Below are 23,572 nucleotides of genomic sequence, written 5' to 3'. Positions count from 1 at the left end.
TTGCAGTGCAGTTTTTGCTCGAGGGATCGAGATAGTTTGTTGTCCACCAAAGCAACAGGAGAAGGAGTGCAAAAGGTGGTACTTACCCCGGGACGCTGTGTGCTTACACTGCTGTCCTCGCATAGCCAGAATCTCTCTGTGATTTGGTCCAGCAGTCCGAGGGGACTTGAGGAGGAACTTTGGGACACGGAGGTTTCATTTATAAGTCCCACCATACGAGGCTGTAAAGGACATTGGAGCGGACATTGATAGACTGTCTGCACCCACACCACCGGCCCAGCTGCAAGACCATGTTGCATGCTGGGAGTTGAAGTCTCTACATACCCACGTGACTTCCAACAGGTGAGCCAACGCTTAAGGGGAGGAGTACAATGTCGACTGCAGCACTCGCAAAACAGCCTTGATGGAGATATGCGTGACTTTGTGTTGGGGCGTAAGCACTGAGGAAGGCTTGTGTTAAGCCGAAATGCATTTGCTGCTGCCAACTGATACCACCGAGAAATAAAGGGCTTCCACATGACCCCCCTCTGGCCTCCGCGCTTCTCTTTTTAAGGGAAGTGGTTTGTGTATATATATATATATACGCACCAGATACTGGGTTTGCCTCGTTCTTGACCGATTGATTGGTTGCTGAAGGACGTCCACGTACCGAAGATAATTCCGGGAATGCTTCCTCGGATTTGGCTCAAACCCCTCCACAATTTGGGCAGGAACGGCTTGAAGCAATAATTCCGGCTTTGGAATTTCCTTACAGCTCCGAGGAGGAGTAGCCGTCAACGCCCCGGGAGAGGCGGAAGTTTCCGACGCGAACCAGGGAAGGACTGGAGCAGTTCCGGGACGAAGGTCGGCATGGCAGAAGTGGTGTTGGGTTTTAAATAAATTTAATGGCAGAAGTGGTGTTGGGTTTTAAATAAATTTACACGCACCAGATACTGGGTTTGCCTCGTTCTTGACTGATTGATTGGTTGCTGAAGGACGTCCACGTACCGAATATATATATATATATATATATATATATATATATATATATATATATATATATATATATATATATATTTATATATATATATATATATATACATATATATACATATATACATTTATATATATATATATATATATATATATATATATATATATATATATATATATATATATATATATATATATATATATATATATATATATATATATATCCTTTCCAGTCCTGGTTTCAACATACAAAACAGGCACTGACTCCGTGGGATGCGGTGATTCGAAGAAAAGATTTATTCCATGGATGGAAACCCAGACGCGTTTCGGTGGACGAGTCCGCCTTGCTCACTACATCTGGCATCACTTCAGTAAGCTTCTTTTTTATAATTGTACACTCGTGGCTCAAACGAGAATGGTTGTCACAGCAACCGATCGGTGGCAAAGAACATAGATGAGTTGGGGAAAGTAAAAAATGCATGTCAAGATAAAACATTTTGTGTTGCTAGAAACGTGTCTGATCACTTCTTACCAACTAAAGTACATAGCAAATTATTTGTTACAATTGCACAAATGTTTAAACTAAACAAAAGAAAATATAATAATCATTGTGGTATATATAGTAAGCAAGTTATGGATGCGTGCAGCATGAAAACGAACCCCTGGACCACAACCACTGTTTTGCTTTTTACTAAAATTATTATTATATATGCGAGTGGGAGAATGTGTCTGTTTCACTACATGGTCCGCCCAATATATGTACTGTAGGGTACCTATAAAAGCTGCCAATGTACAGTCGCTAGTGTGTGACCTGATCCTTGGGCAATCGGGCTAGTCGGGGGTGGCGCTCATGTTTGCACGTGGAGCCCAAATGGGCAGTGAACCATCCAGTGCCTCTGTTGTGAAGTTTGATACTAAATAACTGGTATTAGTTATGCTACCCAGGTAGGTGGTAGGCTGGTGTTCCATTGCTGTTTGTGTGTTATCTGGGGATTTGGGTCATTTGAAATGGGTATCTAATGTGTTTATAAACGGGGAGTGGTGTGTGCCAAAGAAAGAAGAGTGAAGATCAAAAAATGAGTGAAGAGTGAGTCAGATGTTAATGGATTGGGTTAACGATCTGGAGGGGGCAGCTACCGTTATCCTTATATGACTGAGGCAGATTTATAAATGTACACTCATTGCCTCATCAGAGTTCATGCCGTTAGGGATTTGGCAATCTAGTAAGATTATGTATCTGGATTCCAGTCTCCTGAGGGCTAGTTTTCTGTTGCCTCCTCTAATGTTCGTGTTAATACTGTCTTTGACAAAGTATGCAAGGTCTTCCGCTCTGCCGCCGTGGTGTGTGTTTATGTGGTGGGCTACAGGATATGCAGGATCATCATTGCTGATGGCTCTTAAGTGCTGCAGTATCCTGACATGCACGGGATGAATGGTACTTCCCGCGTACATTTTGTTGCAAGTGCAACGCAACACGTATATTGCAAAATCAGTTTTTCATATGTAGTTCTCCCTGATCTCAAGCGAAGTCTTTCTGAGGGGAAGCGAGACTGTTTTGATGTTTATGCAGTGCTTGCAGGCTTTGCACTTCATGCATTTATGGAAACCTTTCTGAGATTAGAGACAACTTGAACCTTCGTCTTGCACCGGTGCATTGCAAGCAAGCTCTTGTTTTATTGACTTGATCTCCTGAAGGTTAACTGTGGGAGCTTGGTACAAGAGCGGCCTATAGTGGGGTCACTACGTACTATTGGCCAGTGCCTGTAAAAGATTTTGTGTAGGTTGGAGTGGTATGAGTTGTACCCTGTGATAAGTCTTGACGTGCTGTCTCCAAGTTTTTTGGGGCCTTGCTCTCTTTCTTATTTTTTAAAAATGAGATCTTCCCTTTTGGTGGCCGCACACTTCTGTTCTGCTTTCTCTAGGGTTTTGGTCTTGTAACCTCTGTTACCGAGTCTCATAAAGAGGCCCTCTGTGGATTTATTTAGGCTTTCCAGGGTACTGCAATTAGGCTTCAGTCTAAGGCATTCTGCATAGGGAATGCTTTCTATGAGATTGATAGGGTGAAAACTTTTGGCGTGGTGAATGGCATTCCCTGATGTTGGCTTTCTGTATGTTCTGGATTGTACTTTGTTATTAAAAATGTACAATTCCAAATCCAGAAATACAATGGTTTCCTTGCTGGTAGTACATGTAAATTTCAGATTGGGGGTGTTGCTGTTGATTTAATTAGCAAAATCAAATGCACTCTGTTCTGTGCCCTTCCACAAAATAAAAATGTTGTTTATGTAGTGACGGACAGCACTATATTGTCAGACAATTGTGTGTGGTATGTCTTTATGAATACTTGCTCCTACCACCAGCCCATATGCAAATTAGCATAGCTGGAGGCGAAGCAAGTACCCATGGCTGTGCCCTGTGTCTGTTTGTACAGGAACATGTCAAAAATAAAGATGTTGTTCTCCAAACACCATTCAGCAATAGCATAAGTGCGTGTTGGTAAAATCCTATGCCTCTTGTACCTAAGAAGTGTTTCAGAGCATTAAGGCCATCCCTATGCCTAATGCTGGTGTATAGGCTTTGCACATCTAATGTCATGAACACATAATCATCATACCAATTACAGTCAAAAAATTTATTTAGAAAGTCTCCAGTATCCCTTGTTTAGGCTGGTAATGCTTGGACAAACGGCTGGAGAAAGAAGTCAGTAAATTTGCTGGTATTTTCAAATAACACTGCAATGGCAGATATGATGGGTCTGCCCAGTGGGAATTCTGCATTCTTGTGGACTTTTGGGATCAAATAGAGTTGTGGTGTCACAGGATAGTCATTTTTCATGAATTTGAACTCCTGTCTAGAGATAAGTCCGGTTCATCTCCATTCGTACAAACATCTGTGTTACCTTTCTTTGATACTGACGATGTTGGTGGTACTAATACGGGTGTAGCAGTTCTTATCTTGCAATTGTCTCATTGCTTCATTGTTGTACATTTCAAGGGGCCAGAGGACCACGTTTCCCTCCCATGTCTTACCACCGTACAACTATATCAGTTCGTTCTTTTATTTTTTGCATGACTTTCGAGTATTCTGTCCTTTAATTCTGCTTAGACTTAATGAAATCATTGCTGCTGTCTATGGCCAGTTCCTTAAGGTTTTTGATTACCTAATTTGCAAATATGTCAATGTTGTCTTTAGGCATGAGCGGAGCGAAGACTGATTTGGGTCTGAAGGGTGTAGGGATAGTTCCATGAATGTTCAAGTCTGATCTGATTGCTGCTTCACCAGTGTTTATTGTGCCAGTTTCATAATCATTGTCTAACTCCGTCATGTCTCTCAAAAAGGTCCGCAACACTCAGAGTATTCATTGCTGTGTGGGCCATGTCTCTCTTCTCTCCTTCATTAGTTTTTTCTTGCATGTTGAAAAAATGCTTATGTAGCTTCATTCTGCGTATGAAACGGTACATGTCTATCCAAGTTTGTGTATAGTCAATGTTTGTTTCTATGCAAAATGATAGACCAAGGGCAAGGATTTGGTCTTCTTCATGTGATAAAGCCATGTTCGTTAGATTTATAACTGTCTTTTCTGTCCCTGTTGTGTCTTTCATCTCCTTCTGTTCCGTCTGTATGTGGGTTTCTCTGTTCTTTGTGTCGCGCCTTCCCCATCACCGGTTTTTCCTCCTTCTGCTCATTGATTTTGAGTCCTGTTTTGTACCTGTTACTGTCTTGTGGGTCTCGGTCATAGACTCATTCAGGTGTAAAAAGGGGCATGGCCTCCCAACACCTTTCTGCAACACAGCTCCCTGGCACATACTGGAGGTACCTGGTGGGCTAGTTGGCCCCCATTGACCCTCAGGATTAAAGGGGACTTAATCTCCCTATTTACAATGTGTCAGGGGGTGCGTTAGCACACTTGCATGTCAGGCCCCGTCCCCTCCCTGCACCACTGTGCTAAACGTGAGGCCTTGCACCATCTCTCTGCAACACAGCTCCGTTGCGCTTACTGGGAGAACCTGGTGTGCTAGTTGGCCCCCAGGAACCCTTAGGTTTTAAGGGGACTTAATCCCCCAACTTAACACGCGCCACACATTTGCACACTTGACACATCAGGTACGTCCACTCCCTACACCACTGTGCAAACGCGCCCCCTGGAGCGTTGTAAATTGGGGGATTAAATCCACCGGAGTCCTGAAGGTCCCTGGGGGCCAACTAGCCCACCAGCTACCTCCAGTAAGCACCACAGAGCTGCGTTGCAGAGATGCTACATGCGTATTAATTCAGTCCGTTGTGATCGTCTGCTTCCCGCGGTACACCTGTGAACGTGTGCCCCTGGTGTGGGAGCTATGTCTGCCTGCCCTATTGTTAAGGGTCATAATGTAATGTCCCGGTGACAGAGTCACGCATCCCACCAGTTGGTGTTGTTGCCATACTGTGGGGTTGCATCCCTGACTCATAACTTTGGTAGTTAACTAGGCTGATAACTAGTGGGTCAACAGGGGTGTATGCAGGCGGAGGGGGTCACTGTTTGATAGTTTGTGGCTATTTGGCAGTTTTTTGCTGAGCTCAAGGGGGATGTGGCAGTTACTCCCGAGTTATCTTGGAGTTATGGTAATTGCGCTATCTGTGTGATGCTCTCCCCGACATGCGTTAGACCCTACGAGTTGAACCTGTCTGCTGACTTTGGCTAGAAGTGGGCACTGTCTGGGGGTGGGGCATCTCAGGACGCTCTTCCTGTGTGGTTTGTTGCCTGAATTGATGTAACACTTGTGCCCATTCCATGGATATGTGGTGCTTATGTGTACCTTTCACCTCCTCTGCCCGTAGCCCTTCCTCCTAGACTGCACTCCATTTTTTAACCACACCCACTTAAGGCCTCCATTGGGGGTCCCTCCGGGGCTGTCCAGTACATGGCTATACCTCTCTTTGCCAGTAATAGAGAAAGCAACATAAACTGGGCCTGCACTTTTTCTGTTATTCATCTCCACAACACACCAAGTGCACATGCTTTACATGTGTTCACCTTTGTTATGTTCATTTTTTCACTGAGCACCTCATGTATGCGGTCCCAGTGCTGTTATTTGGTGGGGCACCCCAGAACATGTGTCTAAAGTCCACTTCGGGAGCCTGACATCGGGGGCATAGGAACTGCGTGTCTGGGTAGAAGTATTTTAGGCGTCCCGTCATCAGATATGCCCTGTGTAAAATGTTGAATTGTATATTTTTAGGTGCTTAAATTATAACTTTATAAGTATGTAGAACTTGTTTTCAGTTCTCTAAGAAATAATGCTTATGCTTGTTGTTTTTCTCTATTCCATTCTAGGCAACTCTAGAAGAGTTATTTCCCGAACTTGTAGAAAATGAATGCGTTGACTGTCAAAAATATGTGCTTCCTGATCCCAATCCTCATGAAATGGGCGACATGATAGATGAAGCAAGGTTACGTATGCTTAAAGCACAAGTGGTTGGTACCATTACTTCTTTCGTATTTAGTGTTTTGGTTTATGATAAAAAATATTGGTCAAATTTATGAAAGGTTTTACATCGCCCTGCACCTCACAAGGGTATGCAGGGTGACGCAAAACCTAAAAGGAAATTTACCTAGTCATGCAAGTCCATCTTGAGTGGCCCTCAGTGGCTTTGTAGATCTAGAGTAATGCAAGGCAGCGCAAATCGCTGCCCTGCGCTCCTCTGCGATAGAAAGGTGTGCAATGGGTGAAGCGTGGGTGTTCCCACACTTCCACCTATGCATTCTGACTCACTCTCAGATTTACTAACACTGGTACACCTGGGAAAGCGTCAGAATTGTACTCCTCCCCACCAGAGGCACAACAAGGCGAAATATCTTTATTTCTCCTTGATGTTTCCTCTTTCTAAGTGTATTGCATTGTGCTGCACATGTAGAAGAGAAAAATGCAGGCACCCTTGCATCATGGTGCAAAGACACCTGCTTTGGCACTAGGCAGCCGTTTGTTCGCTAGCACAGACAGAGAGCAGGAATGCGCTGTAAAATGTTAAATACAGCACATTCCTGCCCTCTCCCTTTCATGCAGCAAGGTGGCATGCTGCATTGTGTGAATATTTGTTAAATATCCCTCACAATGCTTAAACAATACCTAACATTTACATGAGATGTAATGAACTAGTTACTAATCTAACGCTAAGATATGTCTAAAAATTAATGTGTGCTGTTAGATTGAAAGATTTCCTATACTATTCCTATGTGACAGTTTGCAGGGGCAATGATCTGTCGAAAAATTAGATAGCGTCAGTTGCAGTGCCACTGAGTTTTTCTCCTAGGTCATATGTGACAATCAAGTATATATGTTTGATTAGCAACCCAACAGTTGACGTGAACCTCTGCTTCGATATCACGTCTCTGGATCCCACGTCGTTATTATCTTAAATAATGCCAAGAGCCTCAGCTGACAATACCATTACCTCTCTGACTTCCCTAATGAACATTTGCATTTGTGGCATCAAAAGACTTGATTTCCCTTTCCTGAAGGGGGTCCTCAACATCCTACAATCTCCATCCCTTCACTTACAAAAACAATTGTCCTACATTCCTGGGATTAAATCTGGTTTGTAAAACAGTGGGGTATAGAGCTGAGGAAAGGTAATGAATTAATACTCTCTCCCTCGCCTTCACTATGGGCTAAAACAACTGAGAAATATAAAAACTGCCAGTTTATATCTTTAGGAACCCAGATCAAGTCCGATAGGGGGTCTTCGAACCAGTACAACCTTCATATAAGGCAAATACTTCTCGGATTATCACACTGGCCATCCAGACACTATACTCAGTTCAGCTGCTTGATAGTATTTATGAATTTCACAATAACCCAGTCAACTCCAAAAGCTTTTATGCCTGCAGTATTTTACTAGAGATCCTCAGCTTGCTGACAGTCCATATAAAGGCATCTATTGTCAATTGTCGGGATTCAATCTCTTTCAGAGGTACATTGATAAGGCTGTTCATCTTTTATGCTGCTAGTCTGCCCAACCATGATTTAAAGGGAGTGTCATTCCCGCAGGCCCCTACTTACCAGCTGGAAGTTTGACATGGTTTAATCTATAAAGGTTTAGGTTTTTTTCAGCAATAGTGTAAGAAACCTTTCTTATTAGCCTATCTAAATGGAGGTATACTTTCTACTTATTCTCTTCTCACCCGGTCTAGCCCTCGACTCATTAATTCAGATTCTCCTAGTTTCACCTTAAATCCTGAAATCTCCCGATACTTTAGGCAGGGAGGTCTCCAGCGACCTAAGAGTCAACAAATATAATGGTCAAAGAGATTCATTTTATGTTGTTCCTCTCCAAACTGCACACATTCTATTTAAAACTCATCTGTGATATTTGCTACTAGTGGGTGTACTACTAGAATGAAACGTAGTGGGGACAGAGAACATGCTTGTCTTTTTAAGAAATCCTTCTATTGAGTTTCATAAATAGAAAAAAAGAAAAGAAAAAATAATTGAACACAACGGCGTTGTGACACCGTGGGCCCATATTAGATAACTATTCATTAGTCCCAAGATACTTAACAAATATGGCAGCATCATGAAATAATACATGTCAGTACTACTCTCCCCATTGTATTCCACTCATCTGCAGAAGTGTTCCCATCTCAATGACTCCCTCCCCTTCTTTGTGTTACCCAAGCAGACCATACTATGTCCCATTTCTTGCGGCATCTTCACTTTTGTATATTATTTCCTCTGTGACCATACACCAGTCCATTTCATTTCGTCAACCCTGTGGCCGTGCCAGGTCTGGAGCCCCCCACTTTTGAGCGATATTCCTCTTTGGTACTCCCAGACCAAGCGAGAGCCATATTTGACGTTATCAAGGAGGTGGTGTGTCACCACAAATATTTAGTATACAGAATTCGATTATGGTTGGTAGTCAATATCCTGTGGTTGTGTGCATCATGTCTCTGATGGTGGGCCAATAAGGTCTGATTTGTGGGCAGTCCCAAATAATATGTGTAAGAGTCCCTTCTTCACTGCAGCCTCGCAATGATGGTCGCTGTTGTGATTCTACCTTTCATTTGAGATAAAGTGTGAGAATAATATGATTGATGCAATATACGCAACTGGACCAGCCAAAATCCCAATTTGATCGTAATCTCTTGGGTTTGCCTACATCTCATCCCACACACCCTCCATGAATTGTTCGACCTCCATTCCCATTTCACCTTAAAGGCCAGCAGGGGATACGGAGCATTGGTAAGCATCTTTACGTAGTTCAGTGAAATAGCAATTTTTGGGATACTAGTTCGGTCAAAACACGATCTTCAAGTGGGGAGGATATAATAGGTGTGTCGGCAGGATTACGTCAGCAATTGCTTGTTTAATTTGGATATATTATACATTTGTGTAACTGCTAGTTTATATTTGTCAGTTAATTTAATCAAGCAAAGAAATTCCCGGCCAGTATATTGACTCCTATCAATTTCCATTTGGCAAAGCCCTGTAGTTTGCCCGCCTCAGACAAGAGCTCACTGAACCATAGACGGGTCATCTCAGTCAATCGTCCCTTCCATCCCAAAAACGTGGTGGCCTTTGGGCTACTTTTCTCGCATGTGTTGGTAATGTGCATATGAGCTTGCCCCTGTAGAGTTTCCCTTCATAATCCTCTCTACCCCATGCAAACCTGTTCAGACATGTCATCAGATCATCCCATGGTCAAAAGACTTAGCCATTGATTACCGTCAATTGTGCCGTCCAATGATATTTACGGATATCTGGTAGCCCAATCACCCCATCGTATACTCCCTAGTGAGTTTCTGGAGGGCGATCCGGGGAGGGCCAGTTCCCAAAAGTAAAATCTGGAAGGCTGCCTTTGTTCTCAGAAAGAATTATTTGGGCACTAAGTACGGGGTATCAATATACTGCATAGATGATGCATGAGATGGTCATTGATTTGAACATTGCAGCTCTTCCTAACAGGAAACGCCACAAAGTCTTCCAGTGCTGTAGGTCTCTTTTGAAACATTCCAGTAGAGGCCTGAGGGTCCATTTGTAAAAAGCCAGCGGAGGTTTTGTAACATACATACCTAAATATTTTAATACTATCTTAAACATGAGCATCAGAATCTCCCCCAACAGAATGGACGATGGACCCGTTATGAGATGCATGATTGATTTTTGCCAATTAATCGTATAACCTGAGTAAGTACCAAAAATGCGGAGTATCTGCATGAGTCTGGGACTAGTAAAGGTTGAGCTTGAGACGTAAAACAGAATGTTGTCAACATATAGAGATATGCGTTCCTCCAAGTTAATTCCCTGTATTATTGGGTCCCCTCTGATCCAAAGCACCAGAGGTTCCAAGGCTAGGGCAAATATCAATGGGGAGAGATGGCAGCCCTGCCGTGTTCCCAGATGTAATTCAAAGGCTAGCCAGGTCACCCAGTTTACTCTCACCTGTGCCGCTAGTTCCGGGTACAACAAGCGAACCCAACCCAGAAAGACAGGGCCAAATCCGAATCACTCCAACACTGCTTGCATATATCCCCAGTCCAAGGTGTCGAACGCCATATGGAAGTCCATGGATAGAACCATTGTGATGAAACGGCAATCCTGAGCACAGGCCATCACTCCAAATAGTCGTAATAGGTTGTCTTGTGCCTCTATTGGGCATAAAGCCAGATTGGTCTGGGTGGATCAGGGTAGTGATGACCTGCCGAAGTCTAATTGACAATAGTTTAGCCAGGACTTTAGCCTTTACATTTAGAAGAGATTTGGGTCTATACGACCTGTAGCAGTCCAAGAGTTTGTTCTCTTTGTGGGTTACCACTATTATGGCTTGTTTTTGTTTCTGAGGCAATCGTCCTACAGCTTTAGCCTCACTCCACATATTCAGGAGATGGGGTGGGGGGGACCTAGTTTGCCAGTTCCTTTAAGTAGTTCAATCGGTATACTGTTAGGTCCCATTGCTTTCCTGGATGACACGGAGCCCGTAGCCTGCTCAGTCTCGCTCTGGGAGGTGTCACTATCCAATATCTGATTGTGGTTCTCCGATAGTAGATGGGTGGTTATGTCGGTGAGGACTTTGCGTATTTCATGTGTTTGGAATATACCCGTCTCTGTAGAGTATGGAGTAATAATTAGTGAATTGGTTTGCAATGTCTTCTGCCGTAGCCCTGGTCTCTCCCTTAGTCATCACAATTTTGGGTACTCAGTTGCGTACCTGGTCTCTCTTTGCTAGAAACAATAGGAGTGTGCCAGCTTTATTCCCTACGTCATAAAGTCTCTTCTGTGTCAGTATATGGCCTTTACGCGCTGTGTTCTCCACCAGGTCTTAGTATTTTTTTCTGTTAACATATCTCATGTGTCTGTATATCTAAGGTCCCCTCAGCGTGTCATGTTCCAATGCTGCAGTTACTTACTCAAGGCGGTTCATCTCTGCCCTCGCCTCCTTCCTTATCCCAGCTATCAGCGAGTAGGCCTGACCACTCCAAACTGTTTTGTATACCTCCCAATTAGTAATTGGTAAAGTAACCGACCCTTGATTTTCTGTGCTATAATTTTCCTATCCCTTATATACCTTGTTATTTTTGGACCAGGAGTGACCCGGAAGTCCCCTTTATATTCCGGCCAAACTGGGGAAGGCTCTTATATGCCCTGTGCCAGATGCTTGTTCACAACTAGTTTGGAGATATGTGTCTGGTATCGGAAAATATAGTCCAATTGGGAGACACTGTGATGAACCCCGGACACAAATGTATATTGTTTCTCCAAAACATGCTGAAGTCTCCATGTATTAACCAGGCCCAAGGGATCCACAAATGAGAGCAGTAGGAACGTGGATCCCGTTTGTGAGGCAGCCAAAAGCCTGTCCTCTATGTTTGACATAACAGCATTAAATTCTTTCCCAAGATCAATGTGCCCTGTGGGAGTTGCAGGAGGAGTTCACTAATCATTGGGAAGGAAAGTGAATTTTTTTTATAGTTGAGTTAATAAAAACTTACAATTAAACACCATTACAAAATGTTCATACATTTCGTACATAGCCAATCATAAACCATTATTTAAAAACCAACATAAAAATATATTCATCAAAATAAAAGCAACAAAATCTCTTTACTGAACACTGTTAGTCAATTTCCTCTCTGCTATATCTACTAACTTCAAGAATCTGTCTGAAAATTGTAAAAATTATCCCTGCAAGCAACATGTTTGTATAGTTTGAGTATTAAAATCCTGCCTCAACAGGCTTCTGCGTTCAGCTGTTGGAGCTGGACAGCTACAAACGATATGACTAATGTCTTCTCTCTTATAGTTACAAAGGCTGCATGTCTTTTCACTACTCAGCTTTTTCCAAGCTGGAGTGTCACCACGAAATTGGCTAATGCCAAGCCGTAATCTAAAAACAAGCATTTACAATGCAATGGTCTCGGCATTATTAAATGTAGAGCTATTGGCATTGCCCATGACTTTTTTTTAATCATAAATAAATGGCATTGTCATTTACATTGCCAATAGTTTAATCGTTAAATAAATGGCATTTTCATTTACAATGCCAATAGCTTAATAGCTCGCAAATGCATGACCTATAGCATTTACGCCCACACAGAGCCACACACACAAAGCCACCCACACACAGACTACACACACAGACTACACACACACACACACACAGACTACACACACACACACAGACTACACGCACACACAGACTACACGCACACACAGACTACACGCACACAGACTACACCCACACACAGACTACACACACACACACAGACTACACACAGCCCACACAGCTCTCACAGCCCACAGCTCTCACAGCCAACAGCCCACACAGCTCTCACAGCCCACACAGCTCTCACAGCCCACACAGCTCTCACAGCCCACACAGCTCTCACAGCCCACACAGCTCTCACAGTCCACACAGCCCACACAGCCCACACAGCCCACACAGCCCACACAGCCCACACAGCCCACACAGCTCTCACAGCCCACACAGCTCTCACAGCCCACACAGCTCTCACAGCCCACACAGCTAGGAAATCCCTAGAAAACCAGAGGTGTTTTCTAAGAAGGTACTCCTCGAAAAGAAAGAGAGTATGATATGATATAATAAGGAATGTGCAAAAAAATGAAACGGTTTGCTGAAGGCACACAAGTGATAAAATTAAGTTCTCAACGGAGCGACAACTGACAAGAGAGGGCTGCGACTCCTGGAAGAAGCCCAGCGAGCACAAATAGAATATCTCTAGGGGTACCTGATTAGTGCCATCTTTTCCGTTATCATATGAATATTTACTTTGGTTGCGGAGTCGCCGGCGTTGGCTTAGCGTGACCGCCAAGCAGTTCATTTTAGGCAGAGGTTGACAGGGCTGAGGAGCATTAAATACGTTGTACTAATCAGCTCCTTCAGAAAAATACTGTTTTACTCCGACTCATAATCACATTAAATCATGCTGCAAGGTTTTCTCCGTTCACATTCTCCTTTGAAATTCCATCGGAGCTTATCACCTCTGGGTTCTAGCTGCTGGAAGCCTGCCTCCCTCCATTGCACCAAGCTTAGTGATATATTCTCTTAACAGTAGCATGTCCTGAAGAGTAGCAAAGGCAAGCATAAGGGGCAACCCGTGATCCGTCCTTTCGAAAAGCCAAAGCAGTATTCCCCCGCTAGCCCAGAGGGGCATTATACTCCCGTCTCAGACATGCCCAATGATCTTGAATTTGGAGAGAAATAAAAAATCACACCAATGGGGGTCATAGACTAGGCGCATCGCTCACATTCGCACAGTACCTGCTACTCAGGTAAGCCACCGTTACACAGCCAGACTGTTGTACAACAACCTTCTTTCTCTTCCTTGTTCCACGCAGAGCCAAGTCTGTTTACGCCGGAAGTGACGTAGACCGGGTGTAAGGACTAGATTCGTGGAGAGGACCTAGCGAGGGAGGGACCACAACTGAGAGGACATGCCCATCTCCCTCACTTCCGAGACTCCAATCTGTCACGGAGCTCAAAGTTTATCAGTTAGCGGTCTAGAATGTTCCAGTAAACGAGTCTGACAAAAAGGGGAGTCAAATTCATGGATAAAACATTTTTTTAATACACCAATTACTACATAAACAAGGCGTACCACGTGCTGTGGCGTCAGAAAAATGTCATTGGTCCTAATCCACACCGGGGCTAACAAACGGAATGGTAACTCCATCCCCGATACAAGTAGATTACGATTCAAGAAAGTATTCTACAAAATAATTACGTAACAAGGAATGGTGGATGGGCTGGCAATGTGCCACTCTATCAGCCAGCCCAGTATGCTGATTCTATTGGCCTCAGAAGGATGAATGGCTGAATCCAGCAAGACACAGGACCGCTTGTGTCTCAGCTGTGTCTGGTGAAGATAAGAAAGAACAGGAGTATTCAGAGAGAGAGGGGAAGGAAGAGAAATACAGTAAATTAGAAGGAAGGGAGAGAAAGAAGGGGAGAGGGAAGGAAGAGGGGGACAAGTAGGAACGGAACGAAAAGAGATAGAGGGAGGAAATGCAAGAAGCGGGCAGAAGATGAAACATGGGGGAATGAAGAAAAGAGGTAGCTAAGGAGAGAATGAGGAAAACGAGAAGTAGGGGCAGATAGAAGGACTGCTGGGCAGAGAAGAGAGCAGTATTAGCGAAAGCTGGGTACCGCCTTGCCTCATATAGCGCTAGAGGTGCCAGAGAAGACAGATCCGCTCAGGGTCCCGCAGACACCCCGGAGATGAGCCTCTCCGGGCCCGTCACTAGCGTTGGAGTCCCTCCCGGGGGACTCGAAATGACAATTGGGCCCCTGAGCCTCTCTGGGCTCCTTCAACAACCAAATGCTGCCTCTTCGATGGAGCCCCCCTCCTGGGGACTCGAAGCAGCTATGGCCCCCAAGAGCCTCTGGGCTCAAACAGAATGCAGCCTGAGCCTCCCCCTGCCCGTGCACACTCACCGTACTCTCAGGCGGAGGCTCCTCGGTGCAGGCGTCCTCCTCCTCCTCCCCCGGTCCTGCTCCTGGGACCGGGTGCTGGCAATGGCGGCGGGCGGGGCTCACTTCCTCGGGGGAGCCCCGCGGGGGAACCAACACGCTCCCTTTCCCTCTCCAGGCGAGGGCACCGGGCGCAGGGTAGGCTCCTGCTTGCTCCGGTGCTTAAACCGGCCGCGAGTCTTCGGTGGGAGGCGGGGTAGGCTCCCGCCCTCCTACTTCCGGTTCCGGTTGTCCTGCCCCGGCCTGCCTGACTTCCTGGTCGCGGGCCGGCGGCGATAAGGGAAATCTCGCCTGGTGGGCACCGGCTTCCCAAAATAAAGCGCTCTGTGCGCTACCAACATATTTTTAAAAAGTATTTAAACAAGACTCGCGCAGGGGGACGGGACACGCGGGGGCGACGGGACTGGCGCTGGGGGTTTAAAAAATACATTTTTAAAAAAAAGAAAACTTACCTGACTGCCCGTGTCTGCGTCAGAGCAGAGGAAGCAGCTCTAGTGTGGGTGGAAAGCGGCAGCATCATCTTACTCGGCGCCGGCTGGGCAACAATGGCTGCCTCAAAGCTTCTGAAATTTTTCGGATTTGGGGGCGTGTTTTGCTGTCCTGAGTGACGGACGATGTCACAAGCTAAAGAACAGCAAAACTTACGCCCCCAAATCCGAAAAAGACGGGGCTTGTTTGGAGCGACTCACTTCTCTTCCAATGGCTGGCCTCCGTTTAGGAAGCCAGCCAATGGAAGCGAACGGAGCTGAGAGGCGGGTCTAAACTGCCCTACTAACTGACATTAAATCTCCGGACCGGAAGCTGCTTCGCAGCTTATAGGTCCCGAGACCTAAACATCAGTTTAGCCCTTAGACCATTCAGATCCCCTAAATAGTTCTGTGGTTTCAGCTTGCCGTATGATGCAATTAGTGTCCATGCATGGGATATCTTTGCCTGCGCCGCTCTGTCCATTAGAGAAGACATTTTTTACTGCACCCATTGATAACTTTAATAAATGCCACCTGAGAGAGGGGTAATGCCCATAATTGTTCTGCCTTAAATGTAGCTAAAGCCAATGTAAAGTATTCGTGGGCCTGCGTGTGTTTGCAGTCGCTTATTGCTTCTCTGATCACTGTCATGAGTGTGGAATTTTTATCCCTGCTAAGTTTTATGGCAGAATTTCAAGAATGCCCCTAGGCTGTTTAAATGTTGTCGTTTGAGTACGAACTCTAAACGAATTTGTGATGCTTGCTGAGGGAGGTTAAACAGACAACGGTAGGTTTGTGTCACAAGCTTATCTATGATGTTATCAGCCTTCTCTCTTAAGATCTCTACTCCATATGTCAGAGATGGAAAATGTTTAACTGACAAAACTTGTAATAGCGGCTTGAAGGAAAGCCCTTTTAAGCTATTCTGGAGGGTAGCAAATGCTGCAGTTAACAAATTGTGACCTTGAAGCCAGCCACTAACGGAGAGTGTGAGTTAATGCTTTTCAAACCTAAAGAGATTTCAGCAAGATAGAGATTGAACCAGATTGAAGCCAAGACACAACCTTGTTTTCAAACCATTTGTTGTTAATATTTTTTTTTAAACTGTTGTTCCCTTGCCCAACCTTACTCTCGTCCAGGTATTTGTATACAACAGTTGGAACACTCTCAGGAGTTTAGGTGCTATTCCCAATTTTGCTAACTTATCCCAAAGAATATGCCTTTGCACCATGTCAAAGGCAGAACAAAAATAAATAAAACACAAATGAAGATTCAATGAGCGGCGCCTTGCCAGTTCAATTGAAAGTGCTAATATTTGAATGTTAATAGTAGTACCATCTGGAAGGTGATCTGATGGTGTCTCAGTGGGATGTATCTAAGCATAGGGTGATCGTGTTACCATCCCATGTACCGGAGTGGGCAATGTATTTGCCTTGAGTATCCCTCCATGTAGCAGAACTTGCCTGTCTTGTGCCACGTCCTAACTGGAATCTTTTGAATAGTACTCGTCAACTACTGTTCTAACCACCGGGGATGCATAATATACCCCAGTAATATCTCTATTATTGGGCCCAGTCCTACTCTATCCTGGATAAAGCTTAAGAAATTCCAATATACTCTATCAAACAGTTTCTCAACATCAAATGATAGGATGACCATAAGTAGATTCCTATTTAAAATTTCCATCAAATGTAGTACTTGATGGATATTATTGAATGTTTGCATCTGCTATATAAATCCTGCTGGGTCAAGATGTGATGTTGGCTTTAACCATAGATGCAGTGACCATTTTGGTTTCTAGAAACAAATTCTAGAGCTTGGTCGGTTTGCTCACCAGGACATTGTAAAGGTGCTTATAAAACACGTTTGTTTGTCCATTCAGGCTTGGTGCTTTGTTAGGCTTTAATTCCTTCATCACTTTGGATATCTCTTCCTCTAACGTGGGTGTATCTAAGGTCAACCTTAAGGCATTTCTCAGTTTGGTGTAAAGCACATTGCCATGAAATTCTCAATTTTGCTTATATTTATTTGTTCACTCCCATATAATGTGCTGTAAAAAGCACAAACGGTTCCCTTTTCTCTCTTACTCTCTGTGATACAATATCCTTAGGATCTACTACTTTCGATATTCTAGATGTGTTGATGCCATCTATAAACTTTACAATAGCAATTTATCAGCTTTATTAGCTTTCTTGTAGAATGTCTCCTTCAATTATAAGCGCGCCCTCTCTGCACTTTCTGTGACTCGTAAGGTTATATGTGCTAGTTTATCTGGGTGGGAAGGGAACCTTTTTTTCTATGTCTCTTTTCAGCCACTCTAAGATCATCGTACAGTTTTGTTGTCAAAGCCTAAATACACTTTTTCTCCATGATGCAGCTATACATCTACCTCCAATTACTGTTTTAAAGTCATTCCAGAGAATGCTTTGAGAGACCTCCCTGGTGTCATTCAGTTCAAAGTATTTCCTGCTTTTATCTTTCATATCTCGCACACACAAAAAAAACATTTCAGTAGGGCTGTATTGAATCTCCTCATACCTTTCAATCAAAGTACTGTCCCCAGATTCAAGTCCAAAACCACCTTTGTGTAATTGGATATTGTTATTTTTGCTATGCCTGCTGTAATAATTGCCTGAAGCAGCGACTCTGTTCCCCTCAGCAGGCCTATTCTGGAGTATGTATTAAAAATCTGAATTCACAAACTCTAGAGTGTAAATCCATCCACACATCCAGCACGCTCAGGTCCTGTGTGGCTTATCTCCGTTCATGCAACATTCTCCACACAATCTACCGTATCTTGGGAATGGCTGTCCCCACTTACATTTGAGACTAAGTTAAAGTTCCCTCCGTTACAACACATCACCTCATGCCTTGTCTTGACTCTTATCCAGCATGTATAGTAAAAATGCTTCTTTTCCTACATTTGGTGCATAGGAGGTTTCCATGGTAGGTTTCCATACTTCTATAGTACCCATTACAACTATGTAACAACCCTCTTGGCAATCATATCTCTTCATACCTTCTTTTCTGGCGCAGCAAAACTTTAGTTCAGATATAAATTGTTTCTCATTAATTTAGGATCCTTCATAAGGAGGCGAGTCTCTTGAATGTGAAAAATGTCTGGTGCCACTACCATAAGTGTTTTCCATGGTTTATGTGTACTAATTGAGGTATTGAGACCCCTCACATTCCATAGGAGAGCCTTTACCACACTCTTATCTTCTTAGGTCCTGTAACACTAGAAATTTTCACACTTTGCTGCAACTCCTTGGTCTTCTGAAGTTCTTCATTCCTCTTTAAAGAGTACTGATCGCATTTTTGTTTTTATACGCGTCTCATGTTATATCCCAGTTGGTTGCCAAGTGAGTTTTACACCATGAAGATTGTCAAGCACTAATGATAGCGGTTTAATTTACGCTTACAATTGCTTTGCCTCACAATTATTGCCGTAAGATATCTTGCCCTGTGCCACTTAGTTTATTATCTGTTGTCACCAGACCAGGGTATGTGTGAACCTCGTTTGTGACACCGTAATCGCCATGCACAGTGTGGTACCACCTGCAAGCCAGGATTTTTTTCTTTCATTGTGCCGTTTTGTTTAATTTCAGCTGTGTTATTTTTTCTATTTTTTATTTAAGAAGTTTTATCTAGCACTAACCTGACCGGAGGGTATCGGAGCGCTTTACAACAATTATAGAGCAGAGCAAAAGAGAGCAGAACATATTACAATACAGTGAGACATTCCGGATCATAGTCGTAATAAAGAGAATGTTGAAGAGTTCCGTTACAAGGTCTTGATAACCCTCACCCTAGAGAGGTGTTGTGTCACTTTCAGCACTCCGACTGCTCCTATCTGTTCGCAAGAGATCGATCGAGGAAAAGGATTTTGAGCTGACTTTTGAATTTAGTGAACGAGAGAATAGTTCTGATGTGGGGGGAATAGAGTTCCATATTTTGGGCGCATTTCTGGCGAAGAACCTGGCCGTGGTTTTTTGTTTTTGTGATCTTAGCGCGATATGAAGTAAGGTATTAGAGCATCTGAGGTTCCTGTTCTGACCTGCTTTTTTGAGTTTGGATGCCAGATATTCGGGTTTGCCTGTGTGGAGGGCTTTGTGGGTGAGGCAGGCTGTTGTAAAGTTTGCCCGCATTTCTATTGGTAGCCAATTGAGTTCTTTGAGTGCAGGAGAGATGTGGTCAAATTTTTTTATTCTAGAGACCATTCTGGCAGCCGCGTTGATAGTTGTTTTCAGAGGAGCAAGGTGTGTTTTAGCTATTCTCAAGAGGACTGCATTTCCATAGTCCAGTCTTGACAGCAAGAGTGCTTGATTTGCTTGTTTGAGATCTTTGGGTGGAATGAAAGGTTTTATTTTGTTTAGTCGCTTCAGGTTAAGGAAGGTGCTCTAAGCCGAAATCTTAAGGTGTTTGGTCATGTCTAGTTTCGATCTAGCGTGATGCCTAATGATTTAACAGAGTCGGCCAGGGTGAGGTTCCCGTTGATCGCATCAATATCTTTTAACCACTCGACCATTTGTGAGTTCTCTTCTTTGTTCGAGATGAGGAGGAGTTCGTTTTTGTCGGGGTTACATTTTAAGTGGCTGCTTGACAGCCAACGTTGCACTTCCCTTAGTGTTTCATTGAGTCTTTGACTGTCTTTAGCAGAGGAGATTTCCAAGTAGATTTGGGTATCATCAGCATATAGGTGGAAAGGGATGTTCGCTTTTCTGAGTAGTGTGGCGAGGGGTTCCATGTAAATGTTGAAGAGTAGAGGGGAGAGAACTGATCCTTATGGGACTCCCCTCTTGACTGGCTGAAGGTCGGATTCAAAGCTTCTGATTTTGATTCTCTGGGAGCGGTTGTGCAGGAATGAGGAGAACCATTTGAGGACCACCTCGTCTAGACCGGCCCTTTCTTCGAGAGCTTTGAGGAGAAGTTTGTGATCAACTGTGTCGAGTGCTGCCGTTAGGTCTAGGAGAATGAGGAGGCAGCATTGGTCTGAGTCCAGTGATTTATGTGTATCATCAATTATGTTGAGGATTGCAGTTTATGTGCTGCTGCACCCTTTCCTGAATCCCGACTGATGGGAGGTGAGGAGGTTGGTATTGTCCAAGTGTTGAGTTAGTTGTTGGAGTACACATCTTTCTAGGATTTTGGAAAGTAAAGGAAGGTAGGAGACGGGTCTGAAGTTGTTTAAGTCATTTATGTCCAGGCCTGGTTTTTTCAGCAGTGGGGTGACTTGTCCCATTTTCAGACAATCTGGAACAATTCCAGTTTTTGGTGAGCTGTTTATAATCCTGCACCAGAGTGGAACTAGGGAGAGTTTCAGTTTTTTGGTGCGTTGAGCAGGAAGAGGGTCTAGGGTGTGAGGTGAAAGTTTAGAGGTGGAGATAAGATTGACTATCTCTTCTTCTGGAATCGGCTGGAAAAGTGACCAGGGTTTAGTGGTGGGAGGGGAAGCGCTACCAAGCACCCCAATTGGGCTGCTATTGGGAGGGGAGGAACAGTTGATGTCCAGAGAGTGCTCGATCTTGGAGATCTTATCATTGAAGAAGGTGGCGAAGTTGTCGCACTGTTCTTTGGAAACCTGCCCCAGGTATCAGGTTTGGAGGTTTGTTGTCTGATGGTCTTGAAGAGCTCCTTGGGTCTGATGTTTGTGCTATACAGTGCAGAGCGGAAATACACAGATTTTTTGTTCTTGATATGACGGTTGTATTTCTTCCTGACAGTTCTGAGTTGATCGTGATGGAAGGTAGTGGGCATGCTCCTCCAGCGTCCTTCTGAGGCTCTTAGTTGTCTCCTTTCTTCATTGATGTCTGAGTCGAACCAAGATCTGGACAGAATGGCTCGTTTTTTTCTTAGTTTCAGGGGTGCTAGTTGGTCAAGCAGGGTTACCATATTCGTGTTATAGAGCGAGGTGAGATCATTTGTGGAGAGATCATTGCCGCTGGGTAGGAGCAAATTTAGCATTTCTTTCATGACGTCCAGGGGATCTGGGTGACATTTCTGGACCATTTGGGGGGGTCTTGAACAGGAGGCAAAGATAGAACTCTTTTGTTGATGTGGAATAAGATCATGTGGTGATCCGACCAGTCCACTGGAAGAATGTTGTCGATCGTAATTGCGTCACGATGGGCAATGATGGCATTCAAGGTCGCTCTTTTGTTGTGAATTTCTTCAGAACAGTGTTGGGAAAGGTTATTGTCTTCGTCCCAGCATAAGTTGAGATCACCCAGGATTAGGGAGTTAGTGTCTTTGAGAGCTCAGTGGACAATCAAGTCAGATAAGAGTTCCCCAAAAGTGGGGGTGTTGCCTGGTGGGTGATAGAGAAGGTGACCACCTAATGGGCTATGATCCTTAGTCTTGATGTTGACAGTGAGACATTCAAAGGAGCTATACTTGCAAGAATCCATTACAGCGATGTCTATGTCGTCCTTATGGATGATGGCTACATCTCCACCTCGTTGATATTTTCTATTTTTGTTGATGATGGTGAAACCTGAGGGCACCAGCATATCTAAACAAGGTGGGGGGATCTCATTTAGCCATGTCTCCGTGATGAACGCAATATCTAAATCCTGAGAGAGGATGGCTTCCGCTAATTCTGTTGCATGCTTGGGGGCTGATCTAAAATTAATGAGCATGTAGTTAGTGGCTAATTTCTTTTTGCTTGGATTCTTTCCTGATGGGGCCCTCGATATAGAGGAGAGGGGGGTGGACTCTTCTGAAGCCTGTGATCACTTGTATATTGGAATTAGGGGAAGCTGTGAGAGGAGAGTCGTATGTGGAGGCTAGGTCATTGCTTCTTCAGCGGACATTACTGCTTTAGTTCTGGAAGGTCTTTGTGTCTGAATCTCAGCATCCTTACTAGGGGGATTCTGTACTTCCGACGCGGGAGCTTTGATTCTTGTGAGAGACTGTAAAGGGATCTCAGCGTCGATCCTGGTGGGCCTCTGCAGCCAGTTGTCGAGGGCGGATGAGGGCCCAAAATGTGGTTTTAGAAGGATAGAGTCAGTTGGTGAAGAGGCCCTGGGATGGGACTGCTGGGGCTTTCGGGCCTTGTCTAGGTTGATTAGGATTTCATCAAGGCCCTGAATATTATTTCTAACTGACTTTCTAAAAGGGTCAGCCTGTGCGCCATATTCTCCGGGGCTGGGGGCATGCAGTGTTGGGTAGGGATATCTCATGGGGTGGGGAGCAAGGTCGAATTGAGAGGTCTACTGCTGAGTAGGTCAGCCAAGCTGTCTCTGTTAGCGACACTCGGTAGGGAGTCTGGTCGTGAGCTCTGCCTCAATTATTCTGCTGGAGTAATAAAGGGGTCAATTGCCCGAGCCCGTGGGATGATGGTGTGATGTTAAAGAAGATGATTTTGAGTGGGTGGTAGGGCCTGATCTTCTTCGGAAGATTGAAGGTCGCGATTCGTGGGGACGGAAGAGTGGGAGGGGCTTCTAGGGGGAGGTTGAAGGATCTCATCAGAGGAGTGGAAATAGATATTTGCTTCGCCTAATGGGGCAGGTTGACCAGGACAGGGGGTTGGGGTGGAGCAGGACGAAGAGAGTGAAGATGGGCGGAACGAATAGCAGGGAAGAGGGAGTCGAAGGCCTCTAGGTTCTCGTTGTTAGACTGTATCAAAACTGTGCCATTTGAATAAATGGGCACTGATGTATTCCCGTTTCGCGTAGCCTGGTTGGGGAGGGAGGTCATCAGTTTACAGCTATGTGTGGTGGTCGTTGTTTTGGATATGTGAAGTTGCATTCTTAATGTGGTGTTCCAGTTCTCAGGTCTATCCGTGCGGAAGATGAGATCCATCTTTACCTGCCCTTTGGAGGTGCAGTGGTAAGTGTCCACAAATAGCGTTTCTGGGTGCTGTCTGATTAGATTATGTTTGAATTTTTTTCTCGCTTTTGGAGAGAGGTTAGGGCGGAAGCTAATAGCGAAGGCATTCACGCCGTGCGGTGTCATGTGGATCGGCAAGAAAGGGGTCGACGGAGGTTGGATCCCCCGGTGACATTATTGCCTAATATATATACGGGGGTCGAGCTGCTGTTACGGAAGCGGGTCTCCCTTGGTCTGGGAGTGACGACTGTGGGAAACTGAATAGGACTAGTGTTTGGCAGGCACGCGAGAGTCCCCCCAGCTAAGGGAGCTGTGAGAATCACTTGGCGAGAGGC

At 44.5% G+C, this 23,572-nt stretch overlaps 1 protein-coding gene across 1 annotated transcript in view; it reads left to right on the top strand.

Moving 5' to 3' along the window:
- Window positions 1-23,572, top strand: part of LOC144823935 (sperm-specific sodium:proton exchanger-like) — a 5,382,759-nt gene that overhangs the window by 2,664,016 nt on the left and 2,695,171 nt on the right. The window contains exon 9 of the mRNA XM_078682869.1: window positions 6,287-6,427. Coding sequence (XP_078538995.1) covers window positions 6,287-6,427 — 141 coding nt within the window. The remainder of the gene's footprint in view (window positions 1-6,286; window positions 6,428-23,572) is intronic.

Source organism: Lissotriton helveticus, chromosome 3_1 (genome assembly GCF_964261635.1).
Source record: "Lissotriton helveticus chromosome 3_1, aLisHel1.1, whole genome shotgun sequence".
Classification (NCBI taxonomy): Eukaryota; Metazoa; Chordata; class Amphibia; order Caudata; family Salamandridae; genus Lissotriton; species Lissotriton helveticus.
Note: the sequence above shows the minus strand (reverse complement) of the source record. Positions and strands in the feature narration are given on the sequence as shown.